This window comes from Convolutriloba macropyga, chromosome 7, assembly GCF_964194025.1.
Source record: "Convolutriloba macropyga chromosome 7, txConMacr16.3, whole genome shotgun sequence".
NCBI lineage: Eukaryota > Metazoa > Xenacoelomorpha > Acoela > Convolutidae > Convolutriloba > Convolutriloba macropyga.
Window position 1 is genome coordinate 34,043,343 of NC_134474.1, and position 20,711 is coordinate 34,064,053.

The following is a 20,711-nucleotide window of genomic DNA, read 5'->3' on the forward strand; positions in this document are numbered from 1 at the left end:
GCAGTTTGCTTAATAGACTTCCCAGCAATCTGCCGTATCAGACGATAAAACGTTGTCAGGAGCTGATAGCAACTGAAATTATTGTATTTACCACCCAGGTTTAGGTCCAGAACCAAATTGACCTATGATCAGACTATGCAGACTGAAATGACCTCTGATCAGACTTTCCAGACCGAAGTTACCTCTGATCAGACCTTCCAGACCAAAAAGATCTCTGATCAGACTTTCCAGACCAAAATGTCATCTGATCAGACCGAACCCAGACCACTGTCGTCTATAGTGCGCTTATGATCAGACCGAAATTCAGACCATTGTCCAGACTATAAACAGACTATGATCAGAGCATCTTCAGACCATGGTCCAGACTCAATTTCAGACCATTGCCCAGACCTTAATCAGACTATGATCAGATTCAAGCGCGCTCGAAATAGTCTGATCAGAGAAAGATTTTAATTATGAACAAATCTCTTAATTTTGGTATAATATATTCATTTCATAAAAACTTGTGTTAGCAGTATTAAAATCATCTAAGGAGAAGCCAATTCTGAAAATATTGCTAATGAAAACGAAACCTAATTGTTGAGAAAAAAATTTTATTTACCAAACCCCTTAGTTCATATTTCTGACTCAATTGATGAACTTAGACAGCTTTCCACAAGAAACGTCGTGATCTTCAGTTAATCAAAAACAAAGGTCTGGGTTTGGTCTGAAAAGCGGTCAATTCGGTCTGGAAGGTGTGATCACAGTCTTTGTAGTCTGGACCATGGTCTGGGTTTGGTCTGATCAGAGGTCAATTCGGTCTGGAAGGTCTGATTTCGAGTGCATTATTTTCAATTTTTTGTTTTTTTTATTGAGGGATGTTGGCTCCACCAAGAGGCAACAATAAAGCAGCGTTCCGATCAGAGACTTATCTAAAGTCCGAGGAATCTGATCAGAAACAAGGAGTCCAGCTGATAGCAAATGCCGGTCCCCTCAAGAGGAAATTTTGATTAACTGAAGATCACGACGTTTCTTGTGGAAAGCTGTCTAAGTTCATCCATTGAGTCAGAAATATGAACTAAGGGGTTTGGTAAATAAAATTTTTTTCTCAACAACTAGGTTTCGTTTTCATTAGCAATATTTTCAGAATTGGCTTTTCCTTAGATGATTTTAATACTGCTAACACAAGTTTTTATGAAATGAATATATTATAGCAAAATTAAGAGATTTGTTCATAATTAAAATCTTTCTCTGATCAGACTATTTCGAGCGCACTTGAATCTGATCATAGTCTGATTAAGGTCTGGGCAATAGTCTTAAATTGAGTCTGGACCATGTTGTGAAGATGGTCTGATCATAGTCTGTTTATAGTCTGGACGATTGTCTGAATTTCGGTCTGATCGTAAGCGCACTATAGTCTGGACAGTGGTCTGGGTTCGGTCTGATCAGAGGACATTTTGGTCTGGAAAGTCTGATCAGAGATCATTTTGGTCTGGAAGGTCTGATCAGAGGTAACTTCGGTCTGGAAAGTCTGATCAGAGGTCATTTCAGTCTGCATAGTCTGATCATAGGTCAATTTGGTTCTGGACCTAAACCTGGGCAATGAAAACTCTAAAACACGTCACATTTCAATGTGAATATAGAAGGTATTTGAAATTAATTCGAACTCTTCGCTGGGGAACACTTCTAATCGATATTTCGTTTCTATATTTGTTTATTCATCCTTGTGACGAACTTAAAAAAAACTGCCCTTCACGCCTATAAATTTATGTCCCGTCATCAGTTTTGGTGAGTCGCAATTTTAGAAACTAGTAAAGCGTAAGGTTTTAAGAGAGCTGCTCAGCCACTTAATGCCCTCTAGGCTTTAACTGTTTATCCCAATTTTGAGGACGAAAAGTTAAAGGCGTGAGGCAAAAAACGTTTGGGCGAAAAATTGCATAAAAAAGACCAGAGGAGTATTATAACTGCTACAAATTTTCACTTTACATACTTTATTTTTTACCACGTCCATTATTTCACAACATTTAGATGGCAGTCATAACTTGTCAAAATTGTCGCCAAATAGTTGCTTTAATATACTTACAGCCTGTTCAAATTTTGAAGGAATCAGAAGAGAGTTTTTTGACAAAAAATCGTGCGTACCAAAAGCAAAAGTCATTTTGGGAAAACAATTAAACCTTTGAAACTTCAAAGCTAGTTCAGGGAACCAAGCCATTTAGAACATCTTGAGTAAAAATGTCAAAAACCGTTTCCTTCTCAATCTCAGAAACCCGCAAAAAATAAGCTTAAAAAATACTTTAATTGCAATGTGGAGTAAAGAGATTGAGGGCAATGAGAGTGCATATAGACAATTAATAGCTAAGAAAAGGTATGATTCATTGCAAAACAGTTTCTAATCAACAAGTTTGCTCTCACACGCCGGCGAAGTGTCAGGGGAGGGGGTGACTGAGGAGGGAATTGACAGCAGGGTCAAACTTATAAGAACTGCCTCTCACTCTAGGAGAGCTGCTGATCCACTGGATATCTTTTGGGGTCAACTGTTCCTGCCGTTTTTCAGGACAACAATTTCGTCAAGCGCCTGTCAGACGCAAAGTGTCAGACGCAGAAAACCGCATAAAGAAGATTGCAGGACTGAAATAATTTTTACCAACTTTGTTTGCGAGAAACTAACAAAGCTAAAGTCTCTCCATGATAGGACTTTAAAAGATAGACCATTGGATGCTTGAAAAGCAGCAACGATTATTTTATCAACCGTTTAAAAAATTCCGCAGCCAATAATTATGCTCTATTAGAAAGATCACTGCATGATTATGCTAAGCACAGCTTTTTAGGCAACTGGAGCCGGCTTTTGGGGCCCAAGTGGACAAAACTACTCTTAATATATTTCAAGTTTCTTGATTGACATCCAAAGCGTATTTTAAAGAATTATGAGATGCTGAACATTGACTTGTTTGAAGATTCAAGCTTTGTCTGCGTGAAACAAGATTTTTCATCTCATACTTATTTCTCAAGTGAAATTAATAATGGGTGATTGATGCAGTTTAGCAGGGCAGCCCTTAAAGAAAAATGTTTTCAATTGCAGAGACTCCACATGGATACCACAGGCAATTTTTCGAAGTAGATTTTTGACTTCTTCATAATAATTAAAGTTTATAATTCATTGGAACAATTTTAATTTTCCATGTTATAGAACACGATTCATAATAATTCAAGTTTATAATTCATTGGAACATTTTTAATTTTCAATGTTATAGAACACTTTAAAGTTTTACAATTTCTTGCGTAAAATAATGAATCAAGTTCTTCTTTTCGTATTTATTTTGAGGCTGTTTCGATCATAATTTTGTGCTGAATTTGTGGTCATAGTTTTGCGTTATTAAATTCAGCACTCAAATATCGTTCTAAATGTCTACCGAATGAGGAAAGGATGGAAAACTTTCAAAAAGTCAAGAGTTTTTCAAAAAAACTGGTGTATGAAAAAAAACTTGTGTCCAACTCAAGTCATTCAGTGGAATTCTAAAAATGCCGCTTTAGAGGGCCGGGCCGTAGGAGACTTGCCATAATTAAGAATACGAGACAAGACAAACAACAAAACAAATGAACAACAACAAACATTAAGCACATCCAAAACCATGTAGAAAACTAAATAACAAAGAATAAATAGCGTCAGATAGAAACTAAGCAAAAAGTTCATTTCAATATTCATCTCTAGAAAAGCTATGGAACTAGTCCTCGGTAACAAATGGACAAAAAAAACAAAAAAGCGGCTAAATTAAAAATTTCTCTCATAAATTTGAAAACGATTTTCCCCAAAAAACGCCAACCATTTGATATGAGCTAAAATCACTAAATACGTTGTTTTCTATGCAATCGTTTATAACTCTCTTAGATGAGACATTTTGACTTGTAGTTATTGGGAATCTTTTCATACAACTACAAAGAAGGTACAGAAGGAACAAAAACTCGCAAGAGAAAACAGCGATAAAACGGCGTCGAAGCCGTAATGACCATAACCTTTGCCCTAAGAACACGAAATGTTTCGTTGCGCATTTTTTGAAAGCCAATAAATGACTACATGACTACTCATTAATGAGACTAACATCAGACAAAAAAAGAGCGGAGTTTAAAAGTTAAAAACAACGTTTGTGTTTTCGAAAAAAAATAAAGAAAAGGTTATTGAAATCAGAAGCTATGAATTGAATTTAAAAAAACCAAGTTCTTTCATTCTTCTAAATGAGGTCAATAAAATTTTTTAATCAGAATATGTCCTAAGCTTACAAAAAGAACGCCAAAACAGACAAAAAATCAAAGTATTTTTTTTCGAAAAACCACTGTTGAAGCCGTTAAAGCTATAATGAATTAATAAATTCACTTAAAACCTTAGATATGTTAAATTTCGCCTGTTTTTTCTATTTCAGCGAAGAGTTATATGTGACATTTAATTAATGAGATTATGTAACACATAGAAAAAAAGAACAGAAGATGCAAACATAAAAAACACTTTTTTCAAAACAATTAATTTCAAAGCCATTTAAACAATGAGCAAACAAGAAAAATGTTTAATACGGTTCATCTACTTCTCCAAAAGAAGCACCTAAGACTTGTAAAAATTTCGGACATAAAAACAAAGAAATTCGAAAAACAGATTTCATAGCCGCTATAAACAGAATCAATTCACTGAAGGCTTTAGATATGTTCAATGGCGTTTTTTGTACGCCAATATTTTTATATGTGACTTGCCTTTATTGATAAGAGTTGATTAACGGAAATAGACAAAAAAAGAAGAAGAGGCAAAATCAAGAAAAACATAATTTTTGAAATCAATATCTTTCAAAGTCATGAAAACCATCAGCCATCAATCCAAAAAAAACTTCCTTCAATACTCCAGAGGATGCCATTGGGGTGGGGGTCAACAACGCGCGGGGGTTTCTTCATCCTCTAAAAACCGCACCCTTTACTCCATAATTATAATTCTCAAAAACAGTTTGAGCTAAATCAGAGCTGAAAGGCTCTAAGAGCTCTTAATGCCCGCTGGGCCTACCTGTTTATCCCGTTTTTTAGGACGCAAAATCAAATGGGTCAGACGAAAAGTCGGTCAAGCAAAAAATTGCATAAAAAAGACGTTTGAGAGCAATTGAAAACTTAAACCACGTTAAAGAAATCTTTTAATTGCATAATCTACGCTGGAAGAGCTTTCTAATGATACAACTCGCAGCTTTCTAAGATGAATAAATTGATCGGCCAAAAATGACTGAACAACAAAAACCCAAATTGAGTATATATTTCCTCCCCCCACTAAAGCGGCTCGGAACAAAAACAGGTGTCAAAAGCACTAGGGGATTGTTTTCATGTTAAAATACATTCCAATGACACGGCTCAGATAGCTTTTAAAATCTTGAAGGAAAAAATAGAAAGCAGTATGTCACGATAGCGCCACTTCGAGCCAGTTCGTACATAATTTTGCGGTGAAATGCCGTGAATGTGACGAAATTATGTAAGATCACGGCTAGAGTAAGCGGTGATCTTACAAAAATTCACCACAATTCACCACTAAAATATGTAATTTCACAGCTAATATTAAGCGGGGAGATTACATATTTTAGCGGTGAATTGTGGTGAATTTTTGTAAGATCACCGCTTACTCTAGCCGTGATCTTACATAATTTCGTCGCATTCACGGCATTTCACCGCAAAATTATGTACGAAATTTGCGGTGAAAGAACTAACTTTTCACCGCTTGTCTCACATATTTTTCCAATTTTTGCGGTGAATTTTTATATGACCACAGCTTACTCAAGCGGTGAACTTACATAATTTCACCGCATTTTACCGCAAAATTAAGTACGAGAATTGCGGTGAAAAAAAAACTTTTCACCAATTATCTTACATATTTTTCCGATTTTTTGCGTTGAGATTTTTGCTGCTGTAAACTTGTCTTAGCTTTCGCATGGGCCTTTTTAGCTTCTGTGAAAACAATTAAACCTTTGAATCTTCAAAGCTAGTTCAGGGAACCAAACTATTTAGAACATCTAGAGAAAAAATGTCGAAAACCGTTTCCTTCTCAATTTCAGAAACCTGCAAAAAAATAAGCTTAAAAAACATTTCAATTGCAATGTGGAGTAAAAAATTTTAGGGCTTTGGGAGTGCATATCGACAATTAATAGTTAAGAAAAGGTAATTCGAAAAGTCAATAAAGTTTTTTAATCAGAATATGTCCTAAGATTACAAAAAGAACGCCAAAACAGAAAAAAAGTCAAAGTATTTTTTTTCGAAAAACCACTGTTGAAGCCGTTAAAGCTATAATGAATTAATAAATTCACTTAAAACCTTTGATATGTTAAAGTTCGCCTGTTTTGTCTATTTCAGCGAAGAGTGATATGTGACATTTAATTAATGAGATTATGTGACACATAGAAAAAAAAGAACAGAAGATGCAAACATAAAAAACACTTTTTTCAAAATAATTAATTTCAAAGCCATTTAAACAATGAGCAAACAAGAAAAATGTTTAATAGTGTTCATCTTTTTCTCCAAAAGAAGCACCTGAGACTTGTAAAAATTTCGGACATAAAAACAAAGAAATTCGAAAAACAGATTTCATAGCCGCTATAAACAGAATCAATTCACTGAAGGCTTTAGATATGTTCAGTGGCGTTTTTTGTACGCCAATATTTTTATATGTGACTTGCCATTATTGATAAGAGTTGATTAACGGAAATAGACAAAAAAAGAAGAAGAGGCAAAATCAAGAAAAACATAATTTTTGAAATCAATATCTTTCAAAGTCATGAAAACCATCAGCCATCAATCCAAAAAAAACTTCCTTCAATACTCCAGAGGATGCCATTGGGGTGGGGGTCAACAACGCGCGGGGGTTTCTTCATCCTCTAAAAACCGCACCCTTTACTCCATAATTATAATTCTCAAAAACAGTTTGAGCTAAAACAGAGCTGAAAGGCTCTAAGAGCTCTTAATGCCCGCTGGGCCTACCTGTTTATCCCGTTTTTTAGGACGCAAAATCAAATGGGTCAGACGAAAAGTCGGTCAAGCAAAAAATTGCATAAAAAAGACGTTTGAGAGCAATTGAAAACTTAAACCACGTTAAAGAAATCTTTTTAATTGCATAATCTACGCTGGAAGAGCTTTCTAATGATACAACTCGCAGCTCTCTAAGATGAATAAATTGATCGGCCAAAAATGACTGAACAACAAAAACCCAAATTGAGTATATATTTCCTCCCCCCACTAAAGCGGCTCGGAACAAAAACAGGTGTCAAAAGCACTAGGGGATTGTTTTCATGTTAAAATACATTCCAATGACACGGTTCAGATAGCTTTTAAAATCTTGAAGCAAAAAAAATAGAAAGGAGTATGTCACGATAGCGCCACTTCGAGCCAGTTCGTACATAATTTTGCGGTGAAATGCCGTGAATGCGAGGAAATTATGTAAGATCACGGCTAGAGTAAGCGGTGATCTTACAAAAATTCACCACAATTCACCGCTTAAATATGTAATTTCACAGCTAATATTAAGCGGGTAGATTACATATTTTAGCGGTGAATTGTGGTGAATGTGTTAAAGATTACCGCTTACTCTAGCGGTGATCTTATATAATTTCACCGCATTCACCGGATTTCACCGCAAAATTATGTACGAAATTTGCGGTGAAACAACTAACTTTTCACCGCTTGTCTCACATATTTTTCCAATTTTTGCGGTGAATTTTTTTATGACCACAGCTTACTCAAGCGGTGAACTTACATAATTTCACCGCATTTTACCGCAAAATTAAGTACGAGAATTGCGGTGAAAAAAAAACTTTTCACCAATTATCTTACATATTTTTCCGATTTTTTGGGTTCAGATTTTTGCTGCTGTAAACTTGTCTTAGCTTTCGCATGGGCCTTTTTAGTTTCTGTGAAAACAATTAACCATTTGAATCTTCAAAGCTAGTTCAGGGAACCAAACTATATAGAACATCTAGAGAAAAAATGTCGAAAACCGTTTCCTTCTCAATTTCAGAAACCCGCAAAAAAATAAGCTTGAAAAACATTTCTTTTGCAATGTGGAGTAAAAAATTTTAGGGCTTTGGGAGTGCATATCGACAATAAATAGTTAAGAAAAGGTATAATTTATTGCAAAAAAGCTTCTAATCAACGAGTTTGCTCTCACACGCCGGCGAAGTGTCAGGGGAGGGGGTGACTGAGGAGGGAATTGACAGCCGGGGTCACACTTATAAGACCCGCCTTTCACTCTAGGAGAGCTGTTGATCCACTGGATATCTTCTGGGGTCACCTGTTCTTGCCGCTTTTGAGGACAACAATTAGGTCAAGCGCCTGTCAGACGCAAAGTGTCAGATTCAAAATACGTCAAGTAGAAAACCGCATAAAGAGTGCAGGATTAAAATAATTTTTACCAACGTTGTTTGCGAGAAAATATTAAAGCTAAAATCTCTCCGTGAAAGGACTTTAAAAGATAGACCACTGGATTCTTGAAAAGCAGCAACGATTATTTTTATCAACCGTTCAAAAAATTCCGCAGCCAATAATTATGCTCTATTAGTAAGATCACTGCATGATTATGCTAAGCACAGCTTTTTAGGTAACTGGAGCCGCCTTTTGCGGCCCAGGAGGACAAAACTATTCCTTATGTTTCAAGTTTCTTGATTAAACATCCAAAGCGCTTTTTAAAGAATTATGAGATGCTGAACATTGACTTGTTTGAAGATTCAAGCTTTGTCTGCGTGAAACAAGATTTTTCATCTCATAGTTATTTCTCAAGTGAAATTAATAATGGGTGATTGACGCAGTTTAGCAGGGCAGCCCTTAATGAAAAATGTTTTCAATTGCAGAGACTCCACATGGATACCACAGGCAATTTTTCGAAGTAGATTTTTTACTTCTTCATAATAATTAAAGTTTATAATTCATTGGAACAATTTTAATTTTCCATGTTATAGAACACGATTCATAATAATTCAAGTTTATAATTCATTGGAACATTTTTAATTTTCAATGTTACAGAACACTTTAAAGTTTTACAATTTCTTGCGTAAAATAATGAGTCAAGTTCTCCTTTTCGTATTTACTTTGAGGCTGTTTCGATCAAAATTTTGTGCTGAATCTGTGGTCATAGTTTTGCGTAATCAAATTCAGCACTCAAATATCGTTCTAAATGTCTACCGAAAAACGCCAACGATTAGATATGAGCTAAAATCACTAAATACGTTGTTTTCTATGCAATCGTTTATAACTCTCTTAGATGAGACATTTTGACCTGTAGTTATTGGGAATCTTTTCATACAACTACAAAGAAGGTACAAAAGGAACAAAAACTCGCAAGAGAAAACAGCGATAAAACGGCGTCGAAGCCGTAATGACCATAACCTTTGCCCTAAGAATAAGAAATGTTTCGTTGCGCATTTTTTGAAAGCCAATAAATGACTACATGACTACTCACTAATGAGACTAACATCAGACAAAAAAAGAGCGCAGTTTAAAAGTTAAAAACAACGTTTGTGTTTTTGAAAAAAAATAAAGAAAGGTTATTGAAATCAGAAGCTATGAATTGAATTTAAAAAAACCAAGTTCTTTCATTCTTCTAAATGAGGTCAATAAAATTTTTTAATCAGAATATGTCCTAAGCTTACAAAATGAACGCCAAAACAGACAAAAAATCAAAGTATTTTTTTTCGAAAAACCACTGTTGAAGCCGTTAAAGCTATAATGAATTATGTATGAATGAGATTATGTAACACATAGAAAAAAAAGAACAGAAGATGCAAACATAAAAAACACTTTTTTCAAAACAATTAATATCAAAGCCATTTAAACAATGAGCAAACAAGAAAAATGTTTAATACGGTTCATCTATTTCTCCAAAAGAAGCACCTAAGACTTGTAAAAATTTCGGACATAAAAACAAAGAAATTCGAAAAACAGATTTCATAGCCGCTATAAACAGAATCAATTCACTGAAGGCTTTAGATATGTTCAATGGCGTTTTTTGTACTCCAATATTTTTATATGTGACTTGCCATTATTGATAAGAGTTGATTAACGGAAATAGACAAAAAAGAAGAGGCAAAATCAAGAAAAACACAATTTTTTGAAATCAATATATTTCAAAGTCATGAAAACCATCAGCCATCAATTCAAATAAAAAACCTTCCTTCAATACTCCAAAGGATGCCATTGAGAACTTTCGTTAACCAAAACATGTCATTAAGTTAAAAGAACGGACCTCAAACACAAAGAACAATTGAAAAATAAATTAATTGTCTTGGCGGAAATCCGGCGTTGAGGCCGTTAAAACATAAAATTCAAATAACAACTAATTGTATTCAAATGAGCCTTTCTTCTCTGCTAAAAATGTAATATCTGACCAACCTGCAACCATTAAGATTGGGTTACAAAAAAAACAAAAAAGGTAAGATGAAAACGAAAAAGAAAGAAAACACTTCTTTTTTGAAAACAATCCGATGAAAATTCCTCAGCTGTAAATTGAAATAATTAAATTTACTTGTCTATTCCCACACGGAAGTCCCAATAAACCGGTGTCCAAGCTTTAAAATGGTAATCATTTCACCTTAAAGAAGTGATATCCGCAAGCGCGCCTTTTTGACGCTAAAATAAGATATGTGACCTTTTATCAGTGAAAATAGGTAACAAATAGACAAAAAGAACTGTAGATGAAAAAACAAAGAAAACCTTTACTTTTCTTGAACTAATTATCTTCAAAGTCAAGAAAACCATCAATAAATGGGCTCATGCGTTCCTCCATAACACCCTATTGGAACCTATTGTCATTCAGAATTTCTCTTAAGCTCATACGAATACAATAGAAAGGCAATTAAAGACAAGGCGAAAAAATTCCAATCAATTCTCCTAGAAAATTTTGTCGTAGCCATTAAAACTATAATCCGTTCCTCAAATAACTATTTGTTCAATTGTGCTTGTTTTCTAATAGGGCAATGTTACTAATGACACGAATGATATATGAAAAGTGACCTATCAACAATTTGATATAGTGACAATCCACAAAAAAATGAAAAATGGGCAATTGTCCAAAAGTCAAAACTTTTTGCAACACTAGTAGCAATGAAGCCAGAGAACATATTTAAGCGTACAATGACAACGTAGAATACAATTTAATTAAGTCATGATGCCTTCTTTTTGTGCTGAAACTAAGCTACAGGTTGACCAAAATAAAAGAAAAAATAGTGGCAAAGTTTTATAATCGATTTCAAATGTAAAAACGAACGACAAAAAGTTTTCGAATAAACAACTAAAAACATTATTTGCTGCCACTGAATATAACTGAACCCATCAATAGTGAGCCTTGATGTGAAATGTTCTGTTCAGTAGTGAGCTCAAAAAAAGCAATAGTTTTTTTCTTTAGAAAAAGACAGCCACCGATCACAATTCGAAAAAATTGAAATTATAGAATTTAACGATCTGATGAAAACTAGCCCTGGGAAGAACATGCATTGATTCCCAGTGTGATGTACATGAATAGTTTGACAAAAAATTTCTATTTTCAGAGGAAAATGATGCATTTTGTAAATTTATTGAGTTATGATCGCTAAAAACCGGCTAAACTTCCACGGCTGAAACTTTTAAAGGAAAGCGGCGAAACAATATGAACTCTATTGAAGAGAAAAAAACTGTGTCAGGCTTTTTAGGTGTTCACGTCTGGCTAATTGAAGCAAAGTTGACTGGAGAACCCTGTTTTTTTTTTACAATCTTCGAAGAACAAAAATTTTTTTTTATAAATTAGTAGTAAAAATTGAGCCAAGAAGGACCAGATAAAATTTTTATCGACACTCTTTTACTTTTAGAAAACAAAGCAACAAAAAATTTGATCATATTTTATCAAAATTGCCAAAATATAGGAAAAGGTGAATAGAAACAACTGAAATCCGTCTTTTATTCGAATATAACCAACTAACGTCGGGCAAATTGTTCTCAACCGACGTGCGAGCGTTTGGTTTTTTCAGCAGCTAGCCACAGTGTAGTGATGCTATCTTTAGTTTGATTCGACTCTGCAAGTTTAAGGTTTCTAGCTTAGTTATTGAAAACATCAAATAAAAAAAGTCTGATATTTTAAAAGTTTGCAAAAAATTGCAAAATTTAAAAGAAAAATTTTCACATTTCGCAGTCAAAGAAAAATTTCCAAAACTGTTTTTGTCTCTGGAGTTCTGTCAAGTAATTTATCTGTAGGACCAAAAGATTCGTTGGCCAGTAATGATCGTTAAAATCTTTAAAAAGTCTTCAAAACTATTTCATTGTCCCAAGGGAAAATCCAGCTTCCCTATTTTAAGCTTCAGATAGTTTCACTGGCCCATAAACTCGGACCAAGAAAAAAATTTTCCAAAACGTAACAAAAAACTATTTTTTTAAAAAAAAAATGCGAAGCTGGTGTCATTAAATTTTTGATAACCATTCCATTAACTCTAGAAACTATGCAACAGCGTATTACCAAACCTTGGAGGAGGTCCGTAGGATCCTATTGCCGAAAAATTTTTTTTAAAAATTTGAAAAAATCGTGATATCTTGAAATAAATCTTGAAAAAAATTCTCTTTCATCTAGAAACTATGCAGTAACCTGTTATTAAACCCAAGAGGAGGTTGCAAGAGAAAAATTATCAAAAATCTTGAAAAAATTTTAAGTTTAAGAAAAAAATTGCCAAAAAATTTCTGACCTTTGCCTTAAAATTTTCTTCAATGACTTATTATCAAACCCTAACTCAAGTTTTCTAACCTCCGAGGCTGAAAAAACCCGATTGAAGAAAGTAGAAGTAGTAAAAAGATAAATTCAAATATTTGTCATAAAAACCAAAATTCGTGATGTAAAATCTTGAAAACAATTCTATTACATCGAGGAACTATACAATAACCAATTGTCAAACCCCAGAGGAGCTTCTTCGGCTGGAGAAACCCAAAACTTTTCAAAACAGTTTTTTTTAGAAAATTGCTATAATTTGTGATTTTTGAAAGATGAAAACTATTCCACGGCAAAAAAAATTTCAGTAATTTATTATAAAGCATTTGAGGAGGTTTTCTGGCCCTTTCGTCTGGAAAGACGTGAATAATGAAATATAATATCAAAAAATTTGGAAAAATTTGCACGATTTGTCAAAGAAATGCTGAAATTCGTAATATCCAAATGTTGAAACCATTCCACTACCACTAGACACTATGCAGCAACCGGTTATCAAAGTCTCTGAGTTTGGGGCTCTTGAGCCCAGAGAAACCTGAAAAATTAAAAAAAATTTGCGAAAATTTTGAAAAAAAATTTTAAAAAGTTTTACAGAAACAAAATTGCTGAAAAAAAACTTTGGGCTTGAAGGGTTTTCTCAATAACTTTTTGTCAAGCCCCAAAGTAAGTTGTTTAATCCCCGACGCTGAAAAAATCCGATTAAAGACAATGAATGTCAAATAATTGAAAAAAAATGCAAATTTTTGTCAAAAAATGCCAAAAATCGAGCTGTGAAAATCTTGAAAACCATTCAATTACATCTATAAACTATACAATAACCAACTGTCAAACACCAGAGGAGGTTCTTTGGCTGGAGAAAACCTAAAAGTTTTCAAAAACTTTGAAAACATGCAAGTTTTTTTTTTAAAAAAATTGCTAATATTTGTGATTTATAGAAGACGAAATCTATCCCACGGCTAAAAATCTTTTTCGGTAAATTATTATCCAGCCTTTAAGGAGGTTTTCTGGCCCCTTCGACTGGAAAGACTTGAATAATGGAAAATAATATTCAAAAAATTGAAAAAATTTGCACGATTTGTCAAAGAAATGCTGAAATTCGTGATGTCAAAATGTTGAAACCATTCCACTATCACTAGACACTATGCAGTAACTCTTTTTGTCAAACCCTAGATGAGGTTATGTGGCTCTTGAGCCTGGAGAAATCTGAAAAACAGAAAAATAGAAAATTAGAACCCCCGGGGCTGATGGGGTTGGGTCAAGTGGGGTGAGGGGGGTATCAACAGCGCGGGGCGGTTTCTTCATCCTCTAAAAACCGCACCCTTCACTCCATAATTATAATTCTCAAAAACAGTTTGAGCTAAAACAGAGCTGAAAGGCTCTAAGAGCTCGTAATGCCCGCTGGGCCTACCTGTTTATCCCGTTTTTTAGGAGGAAAAATCAAATGGGTCAGACGAAAAGTCGGTCAAGCAAAAAATTGCATAAAATGACGTTTGAGAGCAATTGAAAACTTAAACCTCGTTAAAAAAATCTTTTTAATTGCATAATCTACGCTGGACGAGCTTTCTAATGATACAACTCGCAGCTCTCTAAGATGAATAAATCGATCGGCCAAAAATGACTGAACAACAAAAAACCCATTTGAGTATATATTTCCTTCCCCCACTAAAGCGGGTGGGAACAAAAACAGGTGTCAAAAGCACTAGGGGATTGTTTTCATGTTAAAATACATTCCAATGACACGGTTCAAATAGCGGTTGAAATCTAGCGGAGCAGTAAATAGAAAGAAGGATGTCACGATAGCGCCACTTCGAGTAGAAAAACAGAGACTAAACTATAAACTTTCAATCATCTGTCACCACATTGAGAAAACGCGTCTGCTTATTGTCAAGAATTCAAAGAAGACCATGTCCATAGTGAACAAATGTGCATTTTACTATGTAGCAGAGAAAATCAGCTTGATAAAGCAAGTAATTCGTTTTCAAACGCAAAACTGGCGACCAAAATGACCAAGAAAACTTGGTAGTTCTGCTAACGTGTATGTGCCCAGAAGGGCTCCAATGTCAATGAAGGCTGCTGTGGGGTATTTTGCGAAGATTCGGTTGAAGAGAATGACTTGATAGTTAGTTTCCCAATTGGCACCCTTCCTGATTGCGTCACTCACTCCCTGAAACAAGGAAAGTGTTGTTTACTTCATTGTAAAAACCCCAACTTGACTCAACCGGTCAAGAATGTCTAAACTTTTTGGGGAAATGGTCAGTTTGATCAGTATTTCATCGGTATGACCGTTTTCGAGTTTTAAGGATGTGAGCATTTTTAGAAAAACGAGCTTTATTACTTTAATTGCTCTGTAAGTTTTTTGTGTCAGTTTTTATAAGACGTCTTCTAAAATTCTTATCTGGTGAAAAATGATATTCTTATAAGCTTTTCTGTGAGAAAAATAATGTCATTTTTAAATTTATTTATCATCTTATAAGGCATTATAGGATACTTATAAGAATATATGAGGCTATTAATTCTATCAGATTTTTGATAGATTTCTTATAAAGGACGTTGAAAAACCGTATCTTACAAGATAAAAATTCCATTAAGCTATGCCTTACACTTGGAAGATTGCACTAACGTATCTTCAAAAGATTTTCGATTTTGCTCTAATTTCTGACCCATCCACGCAATATATACTATCATTTGTGATGCGCAAACTCAGGGCAGGATCAACTGCGTGATCCACTGCGTGATCCAAGCCAGCAAAATCGAAAATCTTTTGAAGATTTTCGAGTCGGCTTGAGTCGCTCATAGGAGGTAAAAGTGTAACCAAAAAAGCTACTCTCCTTTCAATGGCAAGGAAAAATTTCTACCGCCCAGATCGTTTCAGCGGTTTTAACCGTCCGGATATTACGTTTTTGCGGTTAGTTTTTATGAACTGTATTATCCTCTACAGTGTATATAGCCTATGCATTACCTAAAATTCAATTAGTCCAAATAGTTTTTGTTCAGCTTTCGTGTTCAACAACTTGCTTCGCTCAAATTGAAAAAAAAATCATTCCGTGTTAATCAATCACATTTTTGTTGAGTTTGTGTTAAAAACTCAGAACATTAAAGGATTTTAGGAATTTTTGTTCTTAAAGATTGTATCTCTACAACTGGGCTACCATTGACCAAAGTTTTATCCTGCTACGTGAACACTTACAAGATGCAAAGCAAACAACAAAAATATTAATGTTAATAACCAAAAAATTTCTTCTTAATTGGTTTCAATAATGCCATCGCCCCAACTATTTTCAACTACGGAGAAACCAATAAGAGAAGTAGACTCTGTGCCACGTAAAAAGTTTCTTCTATTTAGCAATTTTGTTTCTCAGAAGGAAAGCTTGAGAATATCAAAGTTTGTTCTCTTTTCAACAAATCAAAATTTGCGAAACGTGTACAGAAACAAGAGAGAGCAAAAAATTGATATACAGCTCAAAGACCGTGCTCCATTACGCACCGTTTGCCTGCTTAAAAAGCCAAAATTGCAAATTTTGACTGCTTTTTGGTAGTTTTTCAAGTTCTTTTTATACTGCATTATTCGAAAATTCTGAACTTCTTGTTGGATAAAGATAAATATGTCGTGAAATTGTCTGAGTACACTGAGTTCGGGGTTCGGTGTTTGGGATACTTGAATACACGGTGCCCCGCGTTTTCTGAAATAGTTTGATAACAATAGAAATTACTGAACCTGGCATACTAAATTTGGTGCCTCGTAGTACATTTGAGCTCAGATCCGGGTAACGATAGACTTGATTCTGCAATTCAAGATCCCGTAGCAATGGTGATTTTCCTCACTATCGGTAAACCGCCATTGCTACGGGATCATGAATTACAAAATCAAATCCATCATTATAACGATCTGAGCTCAAATGGACTACGAGGCACCAAATTTAGTATGCCAGTTTCAGTGACTTCGACTGATATCAAACCATTTATGAAAACGCGGGGCACCGTATATTCAGGTATCCCAAACACCGAACCCCGAACTCAGTGTACTCAGACAATTTCAAGACATATCTATCTCTATCTTACAAGAAGTTAAGAATTTACGAATAAAGCAGTATAAATAGAGCTTGAAAAACTACCAAAAAACAGCGCAAATTGGCAATTCTGGGTTATTAAGCAGACACACGGTGCGTAATGGAGCACGATCTTTGAGAAGTATATCAATTTTAGCTCTCAATTGATTTTGTACAGGTTTGGGAAATTTTGATTTGTTGAAAAGAGAACAAACTTTGATATTCTCGAACTTTCCTTCTGAGAAAGAAAGTTCCTATATAGGAGAAACTTTGCTTATGGTAAAGAGGCAGCTTCTCTTATTGGCTTTTCCCTAGTCGAAAATAGTTGGGACGACGGCATTATTGAAACCAATTAAATATAAAGTTTTTGGTAATTAACATTATTTTTATTATTGTTGGATTTGCATCTTGTATATTTTCACGTAGCAAAATAAAAATTTGGTCAAGGGTAGCCCACTTATAGAGGTACAATTTTTAAGAACAAAAATTCCTAAAATCGTTTAATGTTTTGACTTTTTAACAAAAACTCAACAAAAATGTAATTGATTAACTTGGAATGATTATTTTTCATTTTGAGCAAAGCAAGTTGTTGAACACAAAAGGTGGACGAATAATTATTTGGATTAATTGAATTTTAGGTAATGCAACAGATATATACACTTTAGGGGATAATACAGTTCATAAGAACTAGCTGCAAAAACGTAATATGTGGACCGTTAAACGTTTCAAATTCACTAAAGGTCCGGAATGATAATCACTTACTAATAATAGTTACTAAGTTTGTGTGTTGACAATCTGAACAAATCAATTTTACTTCGATAGAATGTAGCATTAATTTAGGATGTCATGCTATTCTAACTTAAGGGCCTGATTTGGCCTGGAGATGAGCGGCTTATTTAAGAAGCTCGGCGTAGTGGCTGAAAGATACTCCACGGTCCGGAAATACTTTGATCAGGGCCAGGTCCAGAGTCTACTTTATCTGATCAGAGCGTTCCCTGCCATCCAGATAAGCTGAATAGTTTGATAGCATGACCTATTTCTTTCATTTATTGATAACCAACCACTGGTTCTTTATATAAACCAGAGCTTTGATGTGACTTCATCAGAGTCAAGTAGCTTAGAATGGAAACAGGCACATCGCAAATTCTAAAAATATGTCATTATTTCTTGGGAAATCTGGTATTCCCAAATTTTTCACCGCAGATTTGAATCTGAAATAATAAAAAATGACAACGATTTCCGCTTATTTTAAATGAAAAACATATGAAGTCATTCTGTGGTTCTGTTGAATGGTCATAAATAAACATCACACAAAAATTCAAAACTGTTATAGCATATTCAGTTAATGAGTAAATTTAAAAAATTGTCATGGTGTATTATGACTTAATCAGCCTGGGCTGTTAAAAAATTGCAATAGAAAACAACTTTGGCATTATTTTTGAGCAAAAAGTAAAATAATTGTTGCCAGTATGTTCTGGAGCGATAAACTTTTGTCCAGAAACGCTGGTTGTGATTTGTTGAGATTTAATTTTACTTTCATTGTATAGTACTTTGATTTTAGTAACTCAATACCTTCGTTGGCTTGAAAAGCATTTTTTTTTTATTTTATTTTTTTTTCTTAAAAGTCATGTATGTCTCGAACCTGTAGTCCAGAAGGAATTTAATTGGTAAAATGCCATGAGTTGTAAATCTATGGCTTAATTATATTTAGCCCGGTAAAAGCATATTTACGTGCTCGGAGAGGTAGTTTTTACAATGCTATCAGTAAGTTAGTAGTAACTGTAGAAAGCAGTATTGCGGGAAAATGGAGATAACACAGAACTAAAGAACTGAAAAGTAAGAGTTTTAAGTTCGTAGATGCAATGTTCCCTCAGACATATAATGGATTTATACTTTGTTCCTTTTTTGATGACAAGATTTCGTTGAGTTGTTTTTGATAACACAACTTTTTGTCCAATATTACGCTTAGATATAGCTTCATGGACTTCTGTGGTAAGTTGGTTGTCCTGAAGCATTCAATTACGTGTTTCAATCATTTTAATAATTAAGCGATTGATAAAAATCTAACCAGCTCCTCGGATAGGGGTGTCGCACAAATGACCCCTTTCTTCTTGGGAGCCCATTTCTCCATCTTCAGTGCAAACTTGCAGAAGGAATTTGCAAATTTCCAATCCACCGTAAAATCTTCCCAAGCTGTCAACTGAGTAGAATTTGGTTTCCCTGCGAAGAGTATTTGCGATTGCACAGCTCCGTGCGATGCCTCCAAATTGCTAATTTTGGCATCATTTAATAATTTTGCATCTGTTATTAAATCAGTAACAGTTATAACATCTGCGTTATTATCTGAGTTATTAGAGGTAGCATCGACATTGTCTTTTTGTTTCCGATGATTTTTAAATTCGTTATAAATCAATGAGAAAAAGAAAAATGTAAAATATAAAGCCAAAATTTTTGCTAAAAATGTAAGCAGTGGTTTAGTCATTGATGACTGACTAACTTTTAAATAATGAATAATGAACTAGTATAATTAACTATTTAGCTTAAATAGTTTAAGCTATGCTCAAACGAACTAAAACTAAACAAGTTACTGCAATGAGAACCAAAGCGAAGTCAGAGAGCTTGTTTTAGAAGAATTATAAAATCAAAACAGGTTTTATAGCTATACTTTTTTGCCTTTTCCATTATAGCCGGTGCACAATATAACTTCAAGAACAGTAAAATATGATTAAAGATTCGATCAATGGTTTCATTAACAAACAAAAGAGTACAAATGAGTAATAAAACTCAAAGTTGTTTGTTTAACTTCATTAGAAATCAAGCGTAATTTTTTTTGTCTGCCTAAGCTTTATTTCAGCCCGACCCCGTTCATAACTAAGTATATATTGTTAATCTCACATTATCACGTGAGGGGTTTGCATAATATTCTTATGGCGGGCTATGATTCGATTAGTTTTCTGAGGTCTAAGCTGGCGCAAGCTGTGTGAAAAAAGTACTGTAATCTAACCAGCATCTCCTGACTTACAAGCCCAGCGTGTTACATGATTATGAAAAATGGTATGAAGCTCTCCGACTGGGGCATATCTCTTCCTTCTGATCAACTTTTATTTCTCAAGCTCCAGTTGAATAAGTGGAACTTGTAATCTAAGTTATGCGATCTCTTATGTTTTGGTTCCTCCAAATCCATATTAGCTCCCCGCCACGTCTTATAACATCTTTTCAACTTTCTTGCTTTTATATATATTCGGTGACTTTAATATAAGTAAGAAAATAATTGTTAGCAGGCCGAGGGACTTGGTGACTTGCACCCGAGTGCTGGGTCAAGTCCCGAGGTATTTATATTCTTAACGTTTTTAGAGAATCAAACAGTAAGAAATTGGGCACTTTTATTGACAATTCAAAAAAGGTGAGATATTGCTAGTGCAAGAGGGCGATTAATCAGGGTTACTAAGTAGGGCAAGTAAATAAGACTTTGGAGGGCAACTAAATAGGGCGAAAACTTAGACAAATGCGTGACTGAAACATCCATTGCGCAAGTGCTTTCCACATATACTTCCAAGACATAACTACAAACTGATTGATTAAGTGGAGCTGCTTCAGGTTTTGGTGCCTGACTATTTTTTACACATGATTCTCTAAGAGAGCTAAAGAATCGTTTATGAAGAGGGAAGAACGAGCATTTTTATCCTAATTTATTAACGTGCAGAATAAAACTATGAAAGAATTATAAACCTGCAGTTCAATTTTTGCGGGTCACGGCCTTGTCTCATCAGTTTATGGGACTTGATAAAAACCATTACCAACCGAAACTAAGATTAATCCACACAAATTGCTTTATTGAATGCCCACACAAATTAGAATTTAGAATAATTGTTTACACTTTGTTGTTTTTGGCGGTTTTGAAAGCATTTGAAGTTATGAAATGCCCCCGCATACAAGTATGATTGTAAAACTACGATTTTTTGAAC

At 34.5% G+C, this 20,711-nt stretch overlaps 1 protein-coding gene across 2 annotated transcripts in view; it reads right to left on the reverse strand.

Annotated features, from left to right (window-relative positions):
* Positions 1-19,617, reverse strand: part of LOC142342221 (uncharacterized) — a 26,683-nt gene extending 7,066 nt beyond the window's left edge. For both annotated transcript variants that reach the window (XR_012759157.1, XM_075393478.1), the window contains exons 1-2: positions 18,815-19,617; positions 14,734-14,864 (exon numbers count right to left, since the gene is read on the reverse strand). Coding sequence is in view for 1 of the 2 variants with exons in the window: in XM_075393478.1 (XP_075249593.1) it covers positions 14,734-14,864; positions 18,815-19,228 (545 nt within the window). In the remaining variant the exon portion in view is untranslated. The remainder of the gene's footprint in view (positions 1-14,733; positions 14,865-18,814) is intronic.
* Between the last annotated feature and the right edge of the window lie 1,094 nt (positions 19,618-20,711).